At 46.1% G+C, this 17,902-nt stretch overlaps 2 protein-coding genes across 4 annotated transcripts; one reads left to right on the forward strand and one right to left on the reverse strand.

The window, feature by feature from the left end:
- Positions 1–553: 553 nt before the first annotated feature.
- On the reverse strand, positions 554–10,629 carry CIDEC (cell death inducing DFFA like effector c). 2 transcript variants are annotated; one of them, XM_059940358.1, is made up of 6 exons: positions 10,606–10,629; positions 9,228–9,305; positions 7,945–8,098; positions 4,167–4,325; positions 3,895–4,082; positions 554–1,119 (listed from the first exon to the last, which is right to left on the reverse strand). In XM_059940358.1, exons 2-6 carry the CDS (start codon positions 9,278–9,280, stop codon positions 957–959), a joined length of 717 nt encoding a protein of 238 aa, XP_059796341.1. In that variant the 5' UTR covers positions 9,281–9,305; positions 10,606–10,629; the 3' UTR covers positions 554–956. The 2 variants fall into 2 exon arrangements, with proteins under 2 accessions (XP_059796341.1, XP_059796340.1); XM_059940357.1 differs by lacking the exon at positions 10,606–10,629 and adding an exon at positions 9,559–9,576.
- Positions 4,260–17,902, forward strand: JAGN1 (jagunal homolog 1). 2 transcript variants are annotated; one of them, XM_059940359.1, is made up of 2 exons: positions 4,260–4,337; positions 16,956–17,902. In XM_059940359.1, the coding sequence occupies exon 2, from the start codon at positions 17,029–17,031 to the stop codon at positions 17,416–17,418; it is 390 nt and encodes a 129-aa protein (XP_059796342.1). In that variant the 5' UTR covers positions 4,260–4,337; positions 16,956–17,028; the 3' UTR covers positions 17,419–17,902. The 2 variants fall into 2 exon arrangements, with proteins under 2 accessions (XP_059796342.1, XP_059796343.1); XM_059940360.1 differs by lacking the exon at positions 4,260–4,337 and adding an exon at positions 15,012–15,212.

Below are 17,902 nucleotides of genomic sequence, written 5' to 3' on the forward strand. Positions count from 1 at the left end.
TCTTGTTGCGGAGCACAGGCTCCAGACGCACAGTCTCAGTAACTGTGGCTCACGGGCCTAGTTGCTCCGCAGCATGTGGGATCTTCCCAGATCAGGGCTCGAACCCGTGTCCCCTGCATTGGCAGGCAGATTCTCAACCACTGCGCCACCAGGGAAGCCCTCATGCTGTTTTGATTACTGTAGCTTTGTAGTATTGTCTGAAGTCTGGGAGGGTTATGCCTCCAGCTTTGTTCTTTTTCCTCAGGATTGCTTTGGCAATTCTGGCTCTTTTGTGTTCCCAAAGTCCTTCTGGTAGGCAAACTTATTTTGGAAATTGTCATTTACCATATTGATTACATGATCTGCTCAAGCCTCAGATTAAGCAGACATTAATTTCAGAATTAACTGTAATTTTTTTTTGTTGTTTGTTTTTTTGGTAGAAAAAGTGCTGTTTCCTATAACCCCACATTATGGAGAATGGTTTGACAACAGAGTTCTCTCTTCCCTTAGACCTTACCAACTTTCCAGATAGAACCCCACCCTCACCTCGCAAAGAACAGAAGCAAAGAAGATGTATCAGCGTAAATAATTTATTGCGAACTCTCTAATATCATACACGAGTGGGTTGACAATTCACTCAGGAGCATTTGGGATGGGAGGCCAGGAGGTAGGCAGTGTAATGAAAGTGCAGCACGTGAAGACAGGTTGCTGAGGGACAGCCTTCCTGCCATAGCCTGCTGGTGACCAGTCTTGGCCCGCTAAGCTACCTGGGGCAGGAAGGAGCCAGGCCAGGCCAAGAGCCCTCAGGTCTCCTTTGGCCAGCCCAGCCCAGGTTTCCGGCCCTTCCCCCTGCTTCATCATTCATGTTCCTGTGGGGCTGAGGGAGGTGTTGGGAAGGTAAGAAGCTGTCTAGCTGCCAGGCTTGTGGGTGCTACCAGCTGAGCATGGGGTCCCCGGTCTAGTCCTTGGCTGGGCTTTCATTGCAGTATCTTCAGACAGGTCGGGATGAGGGATGGGGCTTTGCTCTTGGGAGGCTGCCCTCCCTCTGTGGCATCCAGGAGCTGCTGCAGGTAACAGGAGGTGCCGAGCAGCACGTGGCCTGTGGCCTGCATGCTGAAGAGGGCCCAGCGGAGAGCTTCTCTGGGTGGGATGAGAAGGCACTAGGGTCAAAACACAAAGAAAGCCCCTTCCTGCTTCCCCTAAATGCCTGCTCCCCCACGCTGCGTTCATAACTTCATAAACTGTAGAGTGATGTGCAAACAGAACAGATGCTGCCCTCCCTCAGCAAATAGGACAGGGTCTACAGTGTTACCTGCAATCGTACCTTAACTGAGACGTCCACAACCTCCCTCTTCTCGTGCAAAATTCAAGCTCATTTAACAAGGCCTTTTATTTTTCTAATGCTACTTTGGGCCAGCCAGACTGATCTCTGTCACATGACTCTGCCCTTCACAACCTCTGCTCTAGACAGAAGTGTTTCCAAGTCATTTGTAGTCTAGCTAATTTTCAGAGTGCTGGACGTGAAGATCTCCATGTCTGGTGTTGCAGTGTACTGAGGACAGAACTCCAGTCAGACAGGCCTGAGTTCTAATTCAGTTTCATTAGCTGTGGCAACCTTGGCAAACCTCTATAGCTCTGAGCTTCGGCACCCTCATCTGTAAAATGAGATCATACCATTTTGATCCCACACAGGGTTAGGAAGATGAAATAACATAAATCACTTAACATAGGACCTGATATGTAGAAGAGAAGGGGAAACGTAGGATCAAGACTAGCTGGTTGAATGCTTCACTACTTTAACCAAATTCTTATCCAGATCTGTTTGAAAGAGATAGGTGAGGCTCACTAGGGGTGTCTAGTCCTAGGGGGGATCAGGGAGAAGAAAACAAAAGGAAAATAAATTCTTTCTGGCTGATATTAAAACTTGTCTTCTATTAACCTTCATTCAGTAAAGGAACTTATATTATGGCTGAGGTGGAGGGGGGCAGAAAGACAATTAGAATCATAAACATCTGTACATGAAAATACTTAAAAAATTTAAAGGTGAAACCTGAGAAGTATACCCATTTCTCAAATTAGAGAACTGAGGCTTCAAACCAGCTCTCTGGACATAAATAGGAATGAAATTCTGACACATGCTACAATATGGATGAACTTTGAAAACATTATGCTAAGTGAAATAAGCCAGACACAGAAGGGCAAGTATTGTATGATTATACTTACATGAGTTGCCTAGAATAGGAAAATTAACGGAGACAGGAAGTAGAACAGAGGTTAGCAGGGCTGGGGGAAGCGGGTGTGGAGAGTTAGTGTTTAATGGGTACAGAGTTACAGTTAGGGATGATGAAAAAGTTCTGGAAATAGAGGCACAAGTAACTGTTGCACAACACTGTGAATGTACTTAATGTCACTGAATTTTATACTTAAAAAAAAAGTGGTTAAAATGGTAAATTTTATGGTATGTGTATTTTACCACCATTAAAGAAAAAACACTTGCTGATGCCACTAAGTCATTCCACTGATTCCAGCTTGCTGTTGTTTTTTGTTTTTCTTTTGGGACCAATATGCCTACTGTGTTTAGCTCTGAGGGTCCCACTTCCCCTAGATGGACTGAGTTTAAAGGCTGAAACTTCTTGCTCTAGCTTTTGCAATTTGCAAACTGCTGGCAGCAAGCCCAGATCAAGAGAGGTATAAGATATGGTATAAGAGGAAAATGGAACTTCTTGCCATAGAACGAGGCTCAAGCCTGCCGCTCAGTGTTATCTCTGGCAGGCAGAACCACACGGCCTCAGGTCCCTCATCTGCAGACTGGGAATGCAGAGAATAAACTCGGAAAGCCAAGAAGGTCTGGTATGCTCTAGCTACATACGTTCTGGCAGAACTCTGGAAGGAGTAGGATTTCTCAGAAGCCCCTGAGAATGAGGATCATATGTATCTTCATTCATTGTACAGTTATTTGAATTATTGCTACGTACCAGCATTCACCAAGGTATTGGAGGCAACAGCAATTCTTGCCCTCATGGAGCTTGTTCTGACATCTTATTTATCTCTGTGTCTCTAGCTCATAGCATAGGGCCAGGACACAGAGAGTGCTCAGTAAACACTAAATGAAGCAACTGGGGAGGAGTAGCGTCTGTCAGAAGTAACTGGCAAGAGGCCAGCTTTGTGGTTTTCGACTATTTGGATGCCTCTGCCTCAGTGGCTACATCCGCCTAATGAGGTAAGAATTCTCTAGAGCACCACTGGAATAGCTGAATTTGGAAACCACTACCATAACAGTACTTGTCTTATGATTAAACATATTCCCATGCTTCCTGTGATACTTGATTAGACTTTCAAAAGTAAAGTAAAAAGTTTCTTTTAAAGTTCATTAGATGATACAAATGACTATTGTCCATAGACATACAAATTAATTCCGTTCTATGGAAGGACAGTTATTTCATCCCTCCCACCCCCATGGAAAAATCCAATTTTGTATTTATAAATAGCTCAGCATTCTTGTTGGATCTATGTATGGGTGGGATTTTGAACTGATTGTAACTTCTTGCTGGTTCTCTCACTAGTTGAGTTCAATAAAATTTTTGACACATGTTCATTTTTCAAAAGATTAGAAGACTACTTAGGAAAACTTGCTACTTTAGGTGAAAAATAATTAGTTGTTATAGTGGAAGGTAATTAGAAAAGCTAAATGTATCCAGGTTCCACCAGCAGGAGTATATGTATCCCTTTGGCATATACTACTATAAACTAAAGCATGAATTCAGCCATAAAGTCCTAGACAAATGCTAATTGTCATGCTTTGTCAGCATCAACACCAGGCCCAGGCTCCAAGAAGTCTGAGGTGCATGGGGGAAGATAGGGCCTCTCCCATTGCTGTGTACCCAGCCTGTACCCAGCTAATCCCAATTCACTCACTTCATGACGCGTCTGGCCCCGTAGCAGCGCAGATCATAGGAAAGGGAGTATGTGCCATAGAGAGTCGCCTTCACGTTCAGGCAACCAATGAAGTCCTGTGGGTTCACCTTGTACAGGTCGAAGGTTACTCGGGCCACATCGATCTTCTCGGCAGGCTTACAGGAGAGGGAGACTTGGTACCTAGTGCCCTGCATCAAGACAAGCATGTGGTTGGCACCCCTCAAGGATTTCTCCTAAGCTCCCAGTATTCTCCCTGACCGGTGGGACGTCACCTGCTCTGATGGGGGCTGCCATTTCTGCCCCTTATGGAGGACCATGAATACGGTGTCATCTGCCAGGGATTGGAAATACTCTTCTGTCTCTACAGTTGTGCCATCTTCCTCCAGCACCAGGAAGAAAGGCTTGTCTGCCAGCATCAGGGTATCCTGGACCTGGAGAATAAGGTAAGTGATGCTTCTGCCATCACATGTAGCCACAGAGCTGGTATGGGGAAGACCCACATCACACACCTCAGCTGGCACACCTCACACACACACTAGTGGGCCGGGATTTATGGGATGGGACTGGAACCCAGGGCTCTTGCTGTGGGATCACCATCCAAAGAACCTATATTATAGTATCCCTTGGTATCTGACTTCATGGTTAATATTCTAGAATAATGCTGTCCAATAAAAATATAATGGGAGGGACTTCTCTGGTGGTCCAGTGGTAAAGAATCCGCCTTGCAATGCAGGGGATGCGGGTTCGATCCCTGGTCAGAGAACTAAGATCCCACATGCCGTGGGGCAACTAAGCCCACGTGCCACAACTATTGAGCTCGTGCACCTCAACTAGAGCCCGCATGCTGCAGACTATAGAGCCCACACACCCTGGAGCCCACATGCCACAACTAGAGAAGAGAAAACCCGCATGCCACATCTAGAGAGAAGCCCATGCACCACAATGAAAGATCCCTCATGCCTCAACGAAGATCCCGCGGGCCACAACTAAGACCCGACACAGCCAAAAAATAAAAAATAAATCTTAAAAAAATATAATGGGAGTCACACATGTCATTTTTAATTGCGATATAATTCACATGCCATAAAATTCACTCTTTTAAAGTACACAATCCAGTGGTTTTTAGCATATTCATAAAGTTGTGCAACTACCACCACCATATAATTTCAAAACATTTTCAACCCCATTTTTACCCCAAAGAGAAACCTAGCCCCATTAGCTGTCACTCCTCATTTCCTAGCCCTTGGCAACCTCTCCTCTTCTGTCCATCTCTGTGGATCTGTCTATTCTGGACATTTCATATAAGTGGAATCATACAATGTGTGGTCTCTTTAGACTGGCTTCTTTCACTTAACAAGTTTTCAAGGTTCATCTATGTTGCAGCATGATTCTTTACTTTTTATGGCTGAATAATATTCTACTAAATAGATATACCACATTTTTAATCCATTCTTCAATTGATGGACATGTGGGTTGTTTCTATTTTTTGAGTATTATGAATAATGCTGCTATGCACATTCATGTATAAATTTTTGTGTGACATGTCTTTTCAATTTTCCTGGATATATACCTAGGATTGGAATGGCTGAGTCATATAATAACTCTATGTTTACTCTTCTTAAGGAAATACCAAACTGTTTTCTGAAGCTGTTGCATGATTTTACATTCCCAACAGCAATTTCTCTACATCCTCACCAACACTTGTTAGTCTGTCTTTTATTTTAGCCATTCTAGCGATATGAAATGTTTTTGATTTGCATTTCCCTAATGACTAAGGATGCTGAGCATCTTTTCATGTGTTATCAGCCATTTGTACATCTTCTTTGGAGAAACATCTACTTAGATTCTTTGCCCATTTTCAACTGGATCGTCTTTTTATTGAGTTTTAAGAGTTCTTTATATATTCTTTTTTTTTTTTTTTTTTTTTTTTTAAAGGAACTGATATATATATATATATTTTTTGTTTGTTTGTTTGTTTGTTTTTTTATAGCTACTTTATTTATTTATTTATTTATTTATTTGGCTGTGTTGGGTCTTCGGTTCGTGCGAGGGCTTTCTTCAGTTGCGGCAAGTGGGGGCCACTCTTCATCGCGGTGCGGGGACCGCTCTTCATCGCGGTGCGCGGGCCTTTCACTATCGCGGCCCCTCCCGTTGCGGGGCACAGGCTCCAGACGCGCAGGCTCAGCAGTCGTGGCTCACAGGCCCAGCCGCTCCGCGGCATGTGGGATCTTCCCAGACCAGGGCCCGAACCCGCGTCCCCTGCATTAGCAGGCAGACTCTCAACCACTGCGCCACCAGGGAAGCCCTCTTTATATATTCTTGATACTAGACCCTTATCAGATATGTGATTTGCAAATATTTTCTCCCATTCTGTGGGTTATCTTTTCATTTTTTTTGATAGTGTCCTTTGATGCACAGAAGTTTTTAATGTTGATAAAGTCCAACTTTTTTCCCTTTGGTTACTTGTGCTTTGGTGCCATATCTAAGAAACCAAGGTTATGAACACTTATACCTATGTTTTCTTCTAAGGGATTTTTTTTTTTTTTTTTTCTTCTAAGGGTTTTATAGTTTTAGCTCTACATTTTGATCTGCTTTGAATTAATTTTATATGTAGTATGAGGGAGGGATCCAACTTCATTCTTTTGCATTTGGATAGCCCATTGTCTCAGGAATATTTGTTGAAAAGACTATTCTTTCTCCATTGAATAGTCTTGGCATCCTGTTAAAAATCAATTGACCACAGATACATGGATTTATTTCTGGACTCTCAGTTCTATTCAGTTGATTTGTATGTATTATGGGCTGAATGGTATCCCCCCAAAATTCATATGTTGAAGTCCTAATCCCAGTACCTCAGAATGTGACTATATTTGGAGATAGAGTCTTTAAAGAAGTAATTATATTAAAATTAGGGCATTAGAGTGGGCCATAATCCACTATGACTTGTAAGAAGAAAAGGTGTCTTTATAAGAAGGAAAGATGGGCTTCCCTGGTGGCGCAGTGGTTGAGAATCCGCCTGCCAATGCAGGGGACACGGGTTCAAGCCCTGGTCTGGGAAGATCCCACATGCCGCGGAGCAACTAGGCCCGTGCGCCACAACTACTGAGCCTGTGCGTCTGGAGCCTGTGCTCCGCAACAAGAGAGGCCGCAATAGTGAGAGGCCCGCGCACCACGATGAAGAGTGGCCCCCGCTTGCCGCAACTGGAGAAAGCCCTCGCACAGAAACGAAGACCAACACAGCCAAAAATAAATAAATTAATTAATTAATTAAAAAAAAAAAAGAAGAAGGAAAGATTAGGACAAGTTACCCCCAACCAAGTGTAGGGGGAGCATGGAAATGGGGAAGGGTGTCATTCTTGCCCAATGTTACTACCACCCACAAGAGCTGTGTGTCCTTGGTTTCCTCTCTGGAAGCTTACCTGATCAATAAGTTTTACTTTTTTTTTTTTTTTTTTTTTGACCGTGCCGAGGGACATGTGGGATCCTAGTTCCCTAACCAGGGATTGAACCTGTGCCCCCTGCATTGGAGCAGGAAGTCTTAACCACTGGACCACCAGGGAAGTCCCAGCTAATCAAAAGTTTGAAGAAAGTCTTCCACAGCTGTTAACAAAGCTTTGCGTGGAAGGCCAATGTAGGAGACAGATTGAAGGAGAATTGCCCTGCATGAAGGTAAGGGAAGGAGATAGGGAAGGGAATCTCTAAAATCTTGCACAATACCCCAACTTCTGGGCACTTCTACAAGTTTAAGTACTACTGGAAAAGGGAACCTAAGGGTCCCTCCAGTAAGAAAAATAGACTCCAAAAATACCACTGACCTATTGTTAGTATCAGACGGTAATGTACTGCCCTCCCCCTGTCAACAGACAGACAGGACTCCAGGTGGGCACTACAAGCCCACTGGAGTGCCATTAGAAAGGAAATCTTTTCACCATCTAAGCCATGAACTCCACCCCTGCTGAACCCCTGGCTCATGATGCAGAGGCAGCTGTTGGGGCCGGCTCTCAGCCAAGGTCCCCATAGAGGGCTGTGCAGAGGCAGGCCCATTCCTACCTTGAGGCGGAGGTCCTCAAGGCTGTGTGTCATGATGCCCTTCCGCACACTCCGGTCAGCACTGCTTACTCTGCAGGGCCGGGCCCTGGGGGCCTCCGGGCTGGGCTCTGACAGCAGCTTCTGGGTCACCACCGAGGTGCTGACTGCCACGTACCTGGAGGCCATATGGAGCATCAGAATGAGCTGTCTGATGCCTCCCAGCCCTCAGCGCACAGCAGGGTAACTTACTCTCCCAATCCTCCAGGCTGAGCTCATCATATTCCTCCTCCCCTACCACCCACCAGACCTGCTCTAGATAGTCTTCCTCAAAAGCCTGCTGGATTGCTGCATCTTTTTTTTTTTTTTTTTTTAATATTTATTTATTTATTTATTTTGGCTGTGCCAGGTCTTAGTTGCGGCACGCGGGATCTTTAGTTGCAGCATGCGGACTTCTTAGTTTTGGCATGTATGTGGCATCTAGTTCCCCGACCAGGTACTGAACCCATGCCCCCTGCATTGGGAGCACGGAGTCTTACCCACTGGACCACCAGGGAAGTCTCTGGATCAGTGCATCTTAAACTTTAGTGGACACATCAGTCCCCTGGTGATCTTGTTAAAATGCAGGTTCTGATTCAGTAGGTCTGGGTAGGTTCTGAGATTTTATGTATGTAATGAGTTCCCAAGTGATATTGACACTGCTGGGTTTCAGACCGTGACAAGTAGCCAATGATAGAAGACTACCCCACATTTGCCCAATTACCACTTTCCTCTCTTAGCCTCATTCTTCTCACCTGTAATGTGAGACAAAGTGGCAAAGCTGAGGTCAATATAAGACAGTTTTGAACTCAGATACACGATGTAGAACAAAAGGAGTGCAGTGAACCTAGATTTTGGAGTCAGGCAGACCCAAGTTCGAATCCTGGCTCCACTACCCATTTGCTAGGTGACTGAGAGAGCCCACCCTGTGCCTCTGTTTCCCCATCTATTAATTTGGCATAATAATCCCCACTTCCCAAAGTTGTGGTGAGGTTTAAATGAGATCAATAATGAAAGCATCAAGCAGTATCTACCTCTTTCTACTCAATGTGTGATATGGGGGACTCGGGGTGGGGAGAGACAGCAGCATTAATATCTCTTGGGGGCTTGTGGGAGGGGCAAATCTTGGGTCCCACTCCAGACCTCCTGAATCAGCACCTGCATTTGAACAAGACGCCCAGGTGACTTATGTGCCCATCAAAGTTCAAGAAGGTCTGCCCTACAGCTCACAGTAGCTCCCCTTCCCTTGCATGCTTGGCTCTCCTCACCTGGAGAGGGACCTGGGGTAGAGAAGGCTGAGGGACTTCATGGCGTACTCCATCCTCGTCAGCTGGACAGTGTTGGGCCTGGGAAGGAAGCAGAGACAGCTCCTTAGGTGGGGATGGGAGGGTTCCCTCTCTCTTGTCTTTTGACACAGAGCAACCCAACCTCCATCCATCAAGCCTCTGCTCTGGTCTCCCCTAGCAACTCACACACACACCTCCCCCAGCCCTTCCCCTGTCCCACCCATGTACGCCACCGTGACCAAGCTGGAGACCCCCTTAGTGCCCAGGCTCAGCCCTGCTCCGCAGCCGCTCCTCCCTCCCCGGCACCACTCACTCCATGTTTCTCTGACCCTGGCTCTGGTCACACTGATCAGGGTTCACAAGTTGGGACTGAAGAGGCCCTGCCTGGTTAGTTCCTGTCCTGGGGGCAGAGTCCACTTTACGCTGGCAGGAGGCGAGTCACACCACCTTGCACTGCTGGGGACCTTCCCTGACCTGTTGCTCAGAGACCTCCCAGGCCAGGCAACCCAGCCTAAGCCTGCTCTCTCCAGTGGGTACTTGAGCAATCTGAACCCCTCTTGAGGGTTCCTGCTGGCCAGAGACTCTCTACCATGATGGAACCGTTCTATATCCGTTCTCTCCAATACTGGAGCTGCTAGCCCCACATGGCGATTGAGCACTTGAAGTGTGGCAGTACAACTGAGGAGCTGGATTTTTATTTTTATTGAATGTTAACTAACTTAAATGTACACAGCCACTGTGGCTCAAGGCTGCTGGCAGCCATTCTGGGCACTAGCCGACGGCCCTGGGCTGACCTGCCCGCCCTTCTCTCCTGAGCCTGCTCGATAAAGCTCCTGCAGGCTCCAAGCCCTCCTGCAGGCAGTTCCTCCGCCTGTAATGCCTCCCTTGGCCCAGGGCTAAACGTTTGCAGCCCTGAAGCCCGAGTTTCACTTTTCCACGGCTCGGAAAGCCTTCTTAGACGGCTCACAGAATTTCCCCTTCATCTTTGCCCTTCCTTCTTCCTAGCCAAGTGGGCCTCAGTGTCTGCTTCTGCCATAGCAGCCCCGCTCCTTGGGTGCCTCGCCCTGAGATGTTCTCCCTTTCCCAGCCCCCGTACAGACAGGGCCTGCCTCAGAGCCAGGGGCTCAAGGAGTGCATGGAACGAAGCCCCCTCCCCAGTCTTTCCTTCTGACAATGCAGGGGACACCCCAGGCCAGCCTGTCTGTGAAAGCCCTCTCCCCCACTTAGCACTACCCACATCAGCTTGCTTCAGCCTCCCTCCTCACTCCCAATAGCAAAACTCCACCCAGCCCCACCTCACCGGTTCTCTAGGAGCCAGAACCAAACCAAAACAAAAAACCCAGAATAAGAAACTCCTTACCTCCTGCTTCCCAGCCTCCTAACCTTCCAATACTGCCCTGCTCGGCCCAGCCCTCCCTCCATTTTATTTCCAGCTCCCAGGGCAGCCCCTCCCCTGGCCTCCAGCCCCAGCTGGAAAAGAGCACAGGCACTGAGTGTGCAGCTCTCACCCTTGGGATGTCAAGCCAGCCTCACTTCCAGAAAAAGCCAGAAAGGAGGGGTGGAGGCATGTTTCGAAAGATCTGGGGCAGGGTATGGCCCAGGACATGGTACTGGGCACAGAGGGCACAGGAAACAGTCAGGTGTGCATGGTGGTCCCAGCTCTACCCATGTTAGCTGTTGGAGTGTAGACAAGTTCCCTTAACCTCCTGAGCCCCAGTTTCTCTCACCTCTTCAACAGAGATAATGATTCCTGTCTTAATGATCCTGACCGAGGTAAGGATTTGTAATAATAAAAGTAAAGGGCTTTGCAACAGAGATACTTAATAGATAGAAACAAATATTGGTGTTATTGATAATATAATTATTTAATAATAGCAGATAATTTAATAATAATAATAAAGACTAGCTGAAATGTGTAGTGGTTAAGAGTGTAAGATCTATGACCCAGCAGTTCTACATATACATAATATTTGGAGTTATATATATATCTCCAAGGGAAATGAAAATCTATGTCCACACAAAAACTCATACACGAGAAAGTTCATAGTGTTATTCATAACCGGCAAAATGTAGAAACAACCCAAATGTTCGTCAATTGATGAATGGATAAAAAACTGTGGTATATCCATAAATGGAATATTATTTGTCAATCGAAAGGATCTATGCTACTACAGTACATGGAAAAACATTGAAAACATTATGCAAAGTGAAATCACAAGGGATTTATTATGCAAACATTATGCAAAGCCAGTCACAAGAGATCACATACATACTTGTATCATTCCACTTGTATGAAATGTCCAGAATAGACAAAACTATAAAGACAAAAAATTAATTAGTGGTTGTTTAGAGGGGCTGGAGAGTGGAAGGGGAATGGGGACTGCTAGTGGGCATGGGGTTTCTTTCAGGGGAGCCCAGAAAAAGTTCTAATCTAGTAATCTAAACACAATCTACTTTGATGATTGTGCTAAGTCTATTTGGAGGTTGTACAACCCTGCAAATACACTAAAACCATCGGATTGTACACCTAAGCGTGTGTGGTATATGGATTATATCTCCATAAAGCTGTTTTAAAAAAAAAGAGTTCAACCTCACCTTTCTTTTAGAGTTGGGTTTTTCACACTACTGCATCAGAATCACATGGAAGGCTTGTTAAAAATTAGATTGCTGGCCTCCACCGCAGAGTTTCTGACTCAGTATGTCTGGGGTGGGGCCTAAGAAAGTGTATTTCTAAGAGTTTCCAAGCTGATGCTGACACTGTGGCTACTTAGGGACCCTATTTTGAAAACCAGCAGTCTGGCACTAGCTGTGTGATGTAACTCATCTAAGCTTCAGTTGGATCTAACAAATGGGCATTAAAAATAGTTCCTACCCCACTGGGTTGTCATGAAGATTAGATGAGATAATCGTGAAAAGTACTTGATATAAAGTTTAGTGCACCCATCAGGCTCAATAAATAGCTATAATCATCATCATCATCATCATCCTATTACTTATATCTAAATCCTTCCCTATAAAAGCTTTCAGGCAACCATCATTCATTCACTGAACAAATACTTATTAGGCACTTACCGTGAGCCAGCCCTCCTAGGGTCTGAGAATACAGCAGGAAACAACACAGCCTTGTCCCACACTTCAAGGAGCTGACATTCCTGGAGGAAGGGGGAACTCAGACCATGAACAAATATGCAAATAATCAAGATAATTTCAGATAATGATGTTCTGGGAAGAAAACAACACAAGGTGATATGATAGCAAATGGCTGGAGAGCTAGATTGGTCTGTGGGCTTAAGAAAGGCCTCAGAGGTGAGCTTTCAGCTAAATCCTGACTGATGAGAAGTCAGTCTTTTCAAAACCTGGAGTGTCTTGGTGTGTTTGGGCTGCTATACAGAATACCATAAACTGGTGGCTAATAAGCAACTTATTTCTCATAGTTCTGGAGGCTAAGTCCAAGATCAAGGTGCTGGTAGTTCTGGTCTCTGGTGAAGACCTTCTTCCTGGTTCACAGAGAGTTGTCCTCTCTCTGTGTCCTCACCTGGTAGAAGGAGCAAGGGAGTCTCTTTGATAAGTACACTAATCCCGCCACCCCCAAATCCCACCTCCAAATATCATCACATTGGGGATTAGGTTTCAACATACAAATGGGGGCAAGGCGGGGGCGGACACAAACATTCAGTCTATAGTGTTCCACCCGGGACTGGAATCCAGTCTTTTGAAGTCCTGGGGCATTCAAGGCAAAGGAAACATCAGTGCAAAGGATTTGAGAAGATAATGAGCAGGGTGAGGAGACAGGAACACAAATCACTAAACTTCAAGACAGACCAAGAGCCAGAAGAGAAGTACCAATACTTCAGGGAGGAAGTTCTGGGGAAAGGGTTGGGGCCCCTGCCTTGGACATTCATGCCTCAAATATTTATTGAACATCCAACATGTGCCTAGTGTCTCATGATAAGCCAATGGATGACTCAGAAGTAGTCTGACTCAGAAGCCCTGATGAACATCATGGAAATCACACACAGAAAAGAAAAGGATAAGCACAAGCTAAAGCCAGAGAGTGTCTGTGGGGGATGGAGGAATGCTTGGTGAACCTGAGGATTCTTCACAGTGCTTAGGAGAAGAGGATGGTTTTGGCTCATTCATAATTTATGTATTCAGCAAGCATTATTTATTTATTTATTTATTTATTTATTTATGGCTGCGTTGAGTCTTCGTTGCTGTGCGCGTGCTTTCTCTAGTTGCGGTGAGCAGGGGCTACTCTTCGTTGCGGTGCACGGACTTCTCATTGCGGTGGCTTCTCATGTTGTGGAGCACGGGCTCTAGGCACGCGAGCTTAGTAGTTGTGGCACACTGACTCAGTAGTTGTGGCTTGCGGGCTCTAGAGCACAGGCTCCGTAGTTGTGGCGCACGGGCTTAGTTGCTCCGCCGCATGTGGCGTCTTCCCGGACCAGGGATCGAACCCGTGTCCCCTGCAGGCCGATTCTTAACCACTGCGCCACCAGAGAAGTCCTGATGACTCGGTTCTTACCCCTCTCTTTGAGGCGCTCACCTCTGGTCTGGGAGGCAGATGTCTGAGCATGGTTCTCAAATGCTGAAATGCATAAAATCATTTGAGCACCTTGGAATAGAGACGGACTCTAGTTATGAAGCAAAATTGAGAAGCCAAAAAAGAAAAGACTATATATTCAACCTTATGAAAAAACTATTCTACATGTTAAAATTGTAACACCATGAGTAAATCAAAAGACGTACAATAAATAGGAAAAATATATGGCAACTAAAATTATAGACAAGAGGTCATCTCTCTCTCTCTCTCTCTCTCTCTGCCATCTGTATATAAATTAACAAGACCAACAATGCAGTAGAAAAATGGACAAAGGATACGAACACAGTTCAGGGAAATGAAATACAAATGACTCAAACATAAAAAGATACTTCAGTTTTTTCAGATAACAATTTTGAAATTTTCTTATTTTATGTATTTTTTTATTGTGGTAAAATGTACATAACATAAAATTAACGATCTTTAAGTACACAGTTCAGTGGCATGAAGTATATTCATACAGTTGTGCAACCATCATCACCACATTCCTTGGCAACCACTACTCTGCTTTCTGCCTCTACCTAATTTCTTTTTCTTTCATGGCCTTCACATTTCTTAAAAGTATATCCAGTTATTTTGTAGAACGTCCCTCAATTTGAGTTTATCTGTCACCTCTTCATGATTAGATTCAGGTTAAGTATTTTGGGCAAGAAAATCACTTCAGTGCTGCTGTGTCCTCAATATTAGCAGGAGGCATAAGGAGTCAGTTTGTCTCACTCCTGGGCAAGTTAACTTGATTACTTAGTTAACGGGGTGCGTGCCAGGTTTCTCCACTGTAAAGTTACCGTTTCTTCTTGCAAAGATTAATCCGTGGGGAGATATTTTGAGACTTTGAGTGTGAAAGATGCACGCTCTTGGGAAAGTCACAGATCCCTTCCAGGCATCAGTTTCTCCATCTGTGAAGTGGGAACAGAGACGTCTTAAACTCGAATTAGAGTTAAAGAAAGTGTAAGTGCTCGAGAGGGTGGAGTATCAGCTCCCGACCTTGGCAAAAAGAAAAACGTGCCAGAGCTTAATTTTCTGCGCGCTTCAAAGGCTGGGGAGAGACGGACAGGGCGGGGCCGAGAAGAAAAGCATGTGCGTATGTGTGCGCGTGCGCAGGGACGTGACTACAGAGTCGGTCCTCCGGAGACAGAGAGGCCGGAAGTTGTCCTCACAGAACCGCTCGGCTGTTGGGTGGGCGGAGCTGCGGCGGCGGCGTAGGGTTGGCAGGCATGTTGGCGCTCTAATCGCCGCAGCTGGTCGGCGTGAGGGGCTCCAGGGCTCTGGGCAGGGAAGATGGCGTCTCGGGCAGGCCCGCGAGCGGCCGGCACCGACGGCAGCGACTTTCAGCACCGGGAGCGCGTCGCCACGCACTACCAGATGAGGTATGAAGTGAGGCGAGGAGCTCGCAGGGCCTGGGACGCGACGCCGGCCCGGCCTCAGGGTCTTGCTCCCCAGCCCGTTCTCGCGCACCTGCCAAGTCCCCTCCTCCTGCGACGGCCCGGGGTCGGCCCCCAATCCCGGGAAGTCGCGTCGCTCCTGTGCGCTCCACCCCTTGATCCCGCTGTGCCTTGAGGGGTACGGCCCCGCCTGGGCTCCGGTGTCTCGGCGATGCTGGCCCCTCTCTCCGATCTCGGGAACCTGATTTCTAATTGAGCCTCAGTTTGCTTATCTGGCAAGGGAAAATTAATCTACCTTTTCGGTCTTGGTGATGAGTTAGTGAGCCAATAATCGCGTAAAGAGCGTAGCATAAGATCTAGCACGTAAGTCCGCCCAGTACGCGGTAGCTGTTATATTTTGGGTTGTTTTGGGGATTTGGACCTTGAAGTCCAGACTTTCTCTGCCTCAAATGAGTTTTATGAAACCCCCCACGTAAGGGATATTTCTACATTCGTTTATTCGTTCAACAAATATTTATTGAGCTTCTACCCATCAGGCATTGTGCTAGGCCCTGAGGATGGAATAGCGAAAGCAGCCCTGGTCTTTGTATTCATGTTATACCTTCAATAAAAAAGTTTATTGACAAACAAAACTGGTCCCTGCCTTCATGGAGCTTGAAGTCTACAAGTGACTGATTCCCCTCCTGCCCCACCTTTCTGCACTTTCTATAATGAATATTTTAAAAAAGAAAAATTTTTTAGAGATTTTCTTTACTTAAATCCATTGAAATTTCCCAGAATCTTTTCCACGTCTTAATGACAAGCTCTTTGAAACCTCACTTTATTCTTGTCCTTAGACCCTTGTCTAAAGGACACCTCACAACTTAAAGCCAGTGTTTTCATGCCTGTCTAGAGCAGAAACTCTGCTCTATGAAGGTGTGAAGGGGATATATTTAGGACCTGAGAGAATTCAAAGAATAAGAGAAAATATGCTTACTTTAGATGAAAAATGTACTCTAGCTGGAGAAGTACGGGCAGCCTGAGTTGGTTTCCTTGCTGCCAATACCTCCTTCCATAGGCTATCCTCCTATGCTACAGTCAGAGTTCTCGTTCATTTTTTTTTTTTTTGGCCGCACCATGGGGCTTGCAGGACCTTAGTTCCCCGACCAGGGATTGAACCCGTGGCCTTGGCAGTGAAAGCCCAGATTTCTAACCACTGGACCGCCAGGGAATTCCCCAGAGTTCTCTTTCTAAACACAGCCCTGAGTTACTCTTCTGTCTTTAAAGTGACTCAGTGATAGTCCTTGCAACTTCATATCCTGCTACTCCCTTCTCCACCACAATGTAGTCCTTCCACACTCAACCATTTGCTCTCCTGGAACACAAATGCTTATGCCTTTTTGCCTGCGTGCTGTTACCTCTGCTTGGAATGTCCATCTCCACCCACGTCTCAGAGCCTAGCTCAGGTAACACCTTTGTCCAGACAGCCTTCTCAGTCAACTCATCTCAATCAGAATTCATTACTCCTTCCTTTGATTCCGTATATTTTGCAACATAGATTTACTAGAGTTTTTCCAGTTCATTTTTTAATTAACTTTTTTCTTCCTGTGTACCTTGTTCCCAGCCTCCAGGCAGGAGCTATACCTTATTCACGTCTGTTTCCCAGTGTCCAGTATAGTTGCCTGACGTAGAGTTGGTGGTCAGAAAATTTTGAATGAAAGGTACTTCTCCCTCTGCTCTGCCCCACAGTGTGACCCTCAAGTATGAAATCAAGAAGCTGATCTACGTGCATCTGGTCATATGGCTGCTGCTGGTTGCCAAGATGAGCGTGGGGCACCTGAGGCTCTTGTCGCATGATCAGGTGGCCACGCCCTATCAGTGGGAGTACCCCTATTTGCTGAGCGTTGTGCCCTCCCTCTTGGGCCTCCTCTCCTTCCCCCGCAACAACATTAGCTACCTGGTGCTCTCCATGATCAGCATGGGGCTCTTTTCCATCGCTCCCCTCATATATGGCAGCATGGAGATGTTCCCTGCTGCACAGCAGCTCTACCGCCATGGCAAGGCCTACCGCTTCCTCTTTGGTTTCTCTGCCGTCTCCGTCATGTATCTGGTGTTGGTGCTGGTGGTCCAAGTGCATGCCTGGCAGTTATACTACAGCAAGAAGCTCCTAGACTCTTGGTTCACCAGCACACAGGAGAAGAAGCGTAAATGAAGCCTGCTTGATGAACTACTGTGTGAGCTGAAGCCTGGGCCTCCCATCCAGTGGAGTGAGAGGGTAGAGGAGCTGTTCTAAAACCTCCTTCGGTGATTTTGGCAGCTGCGATGTTGGCAACTAGTGCAAACTAGGCCCAAGTTCTGCAAAGCCCCTTCTGTTGCAATCAGCTGGTAGCAAAACTATGTTTAATTTACTCCTGGTTGGTGGAACTGGGTGATCAGCAGCTGTGAAACAAATTTCAGCTGGTTGAAGTTGAGATCCTTCTGAGTTTTTCATCCTTGCCTCTTGGTCATTGTCTCCGCTTCCATCCATCACCCCTTAGCCACCGAGACTGAAGGAGATAGGGAATAAATCACATTCTACTTCAATCTATGAGTCATGGGGCAGGAAACATTTGAGAGGCTGCTCCCCTTGCAGGCTGTGGTCTCTACTGTGAAGCGTTTTAATTAAAAAACCTCAATAAAGTTACAACTGCCTTGTC

Source organism: Balaenoptera ricei, chromosome 11 (assembly GCF_028023285.1).
Source record: "Balaenoptera ricei isolate mBalRic1 chromosome 11, mBalRic1.hap2, whole genome shotgun sequence".
NCBI classification, from domain to species: domain Eukaryota; kingdom Metazoa; phylum Chordata; class Mammalia; order Artiodactyla; family Balaenopteridae; genus Balaenoptera; species Balaenoptera ricei.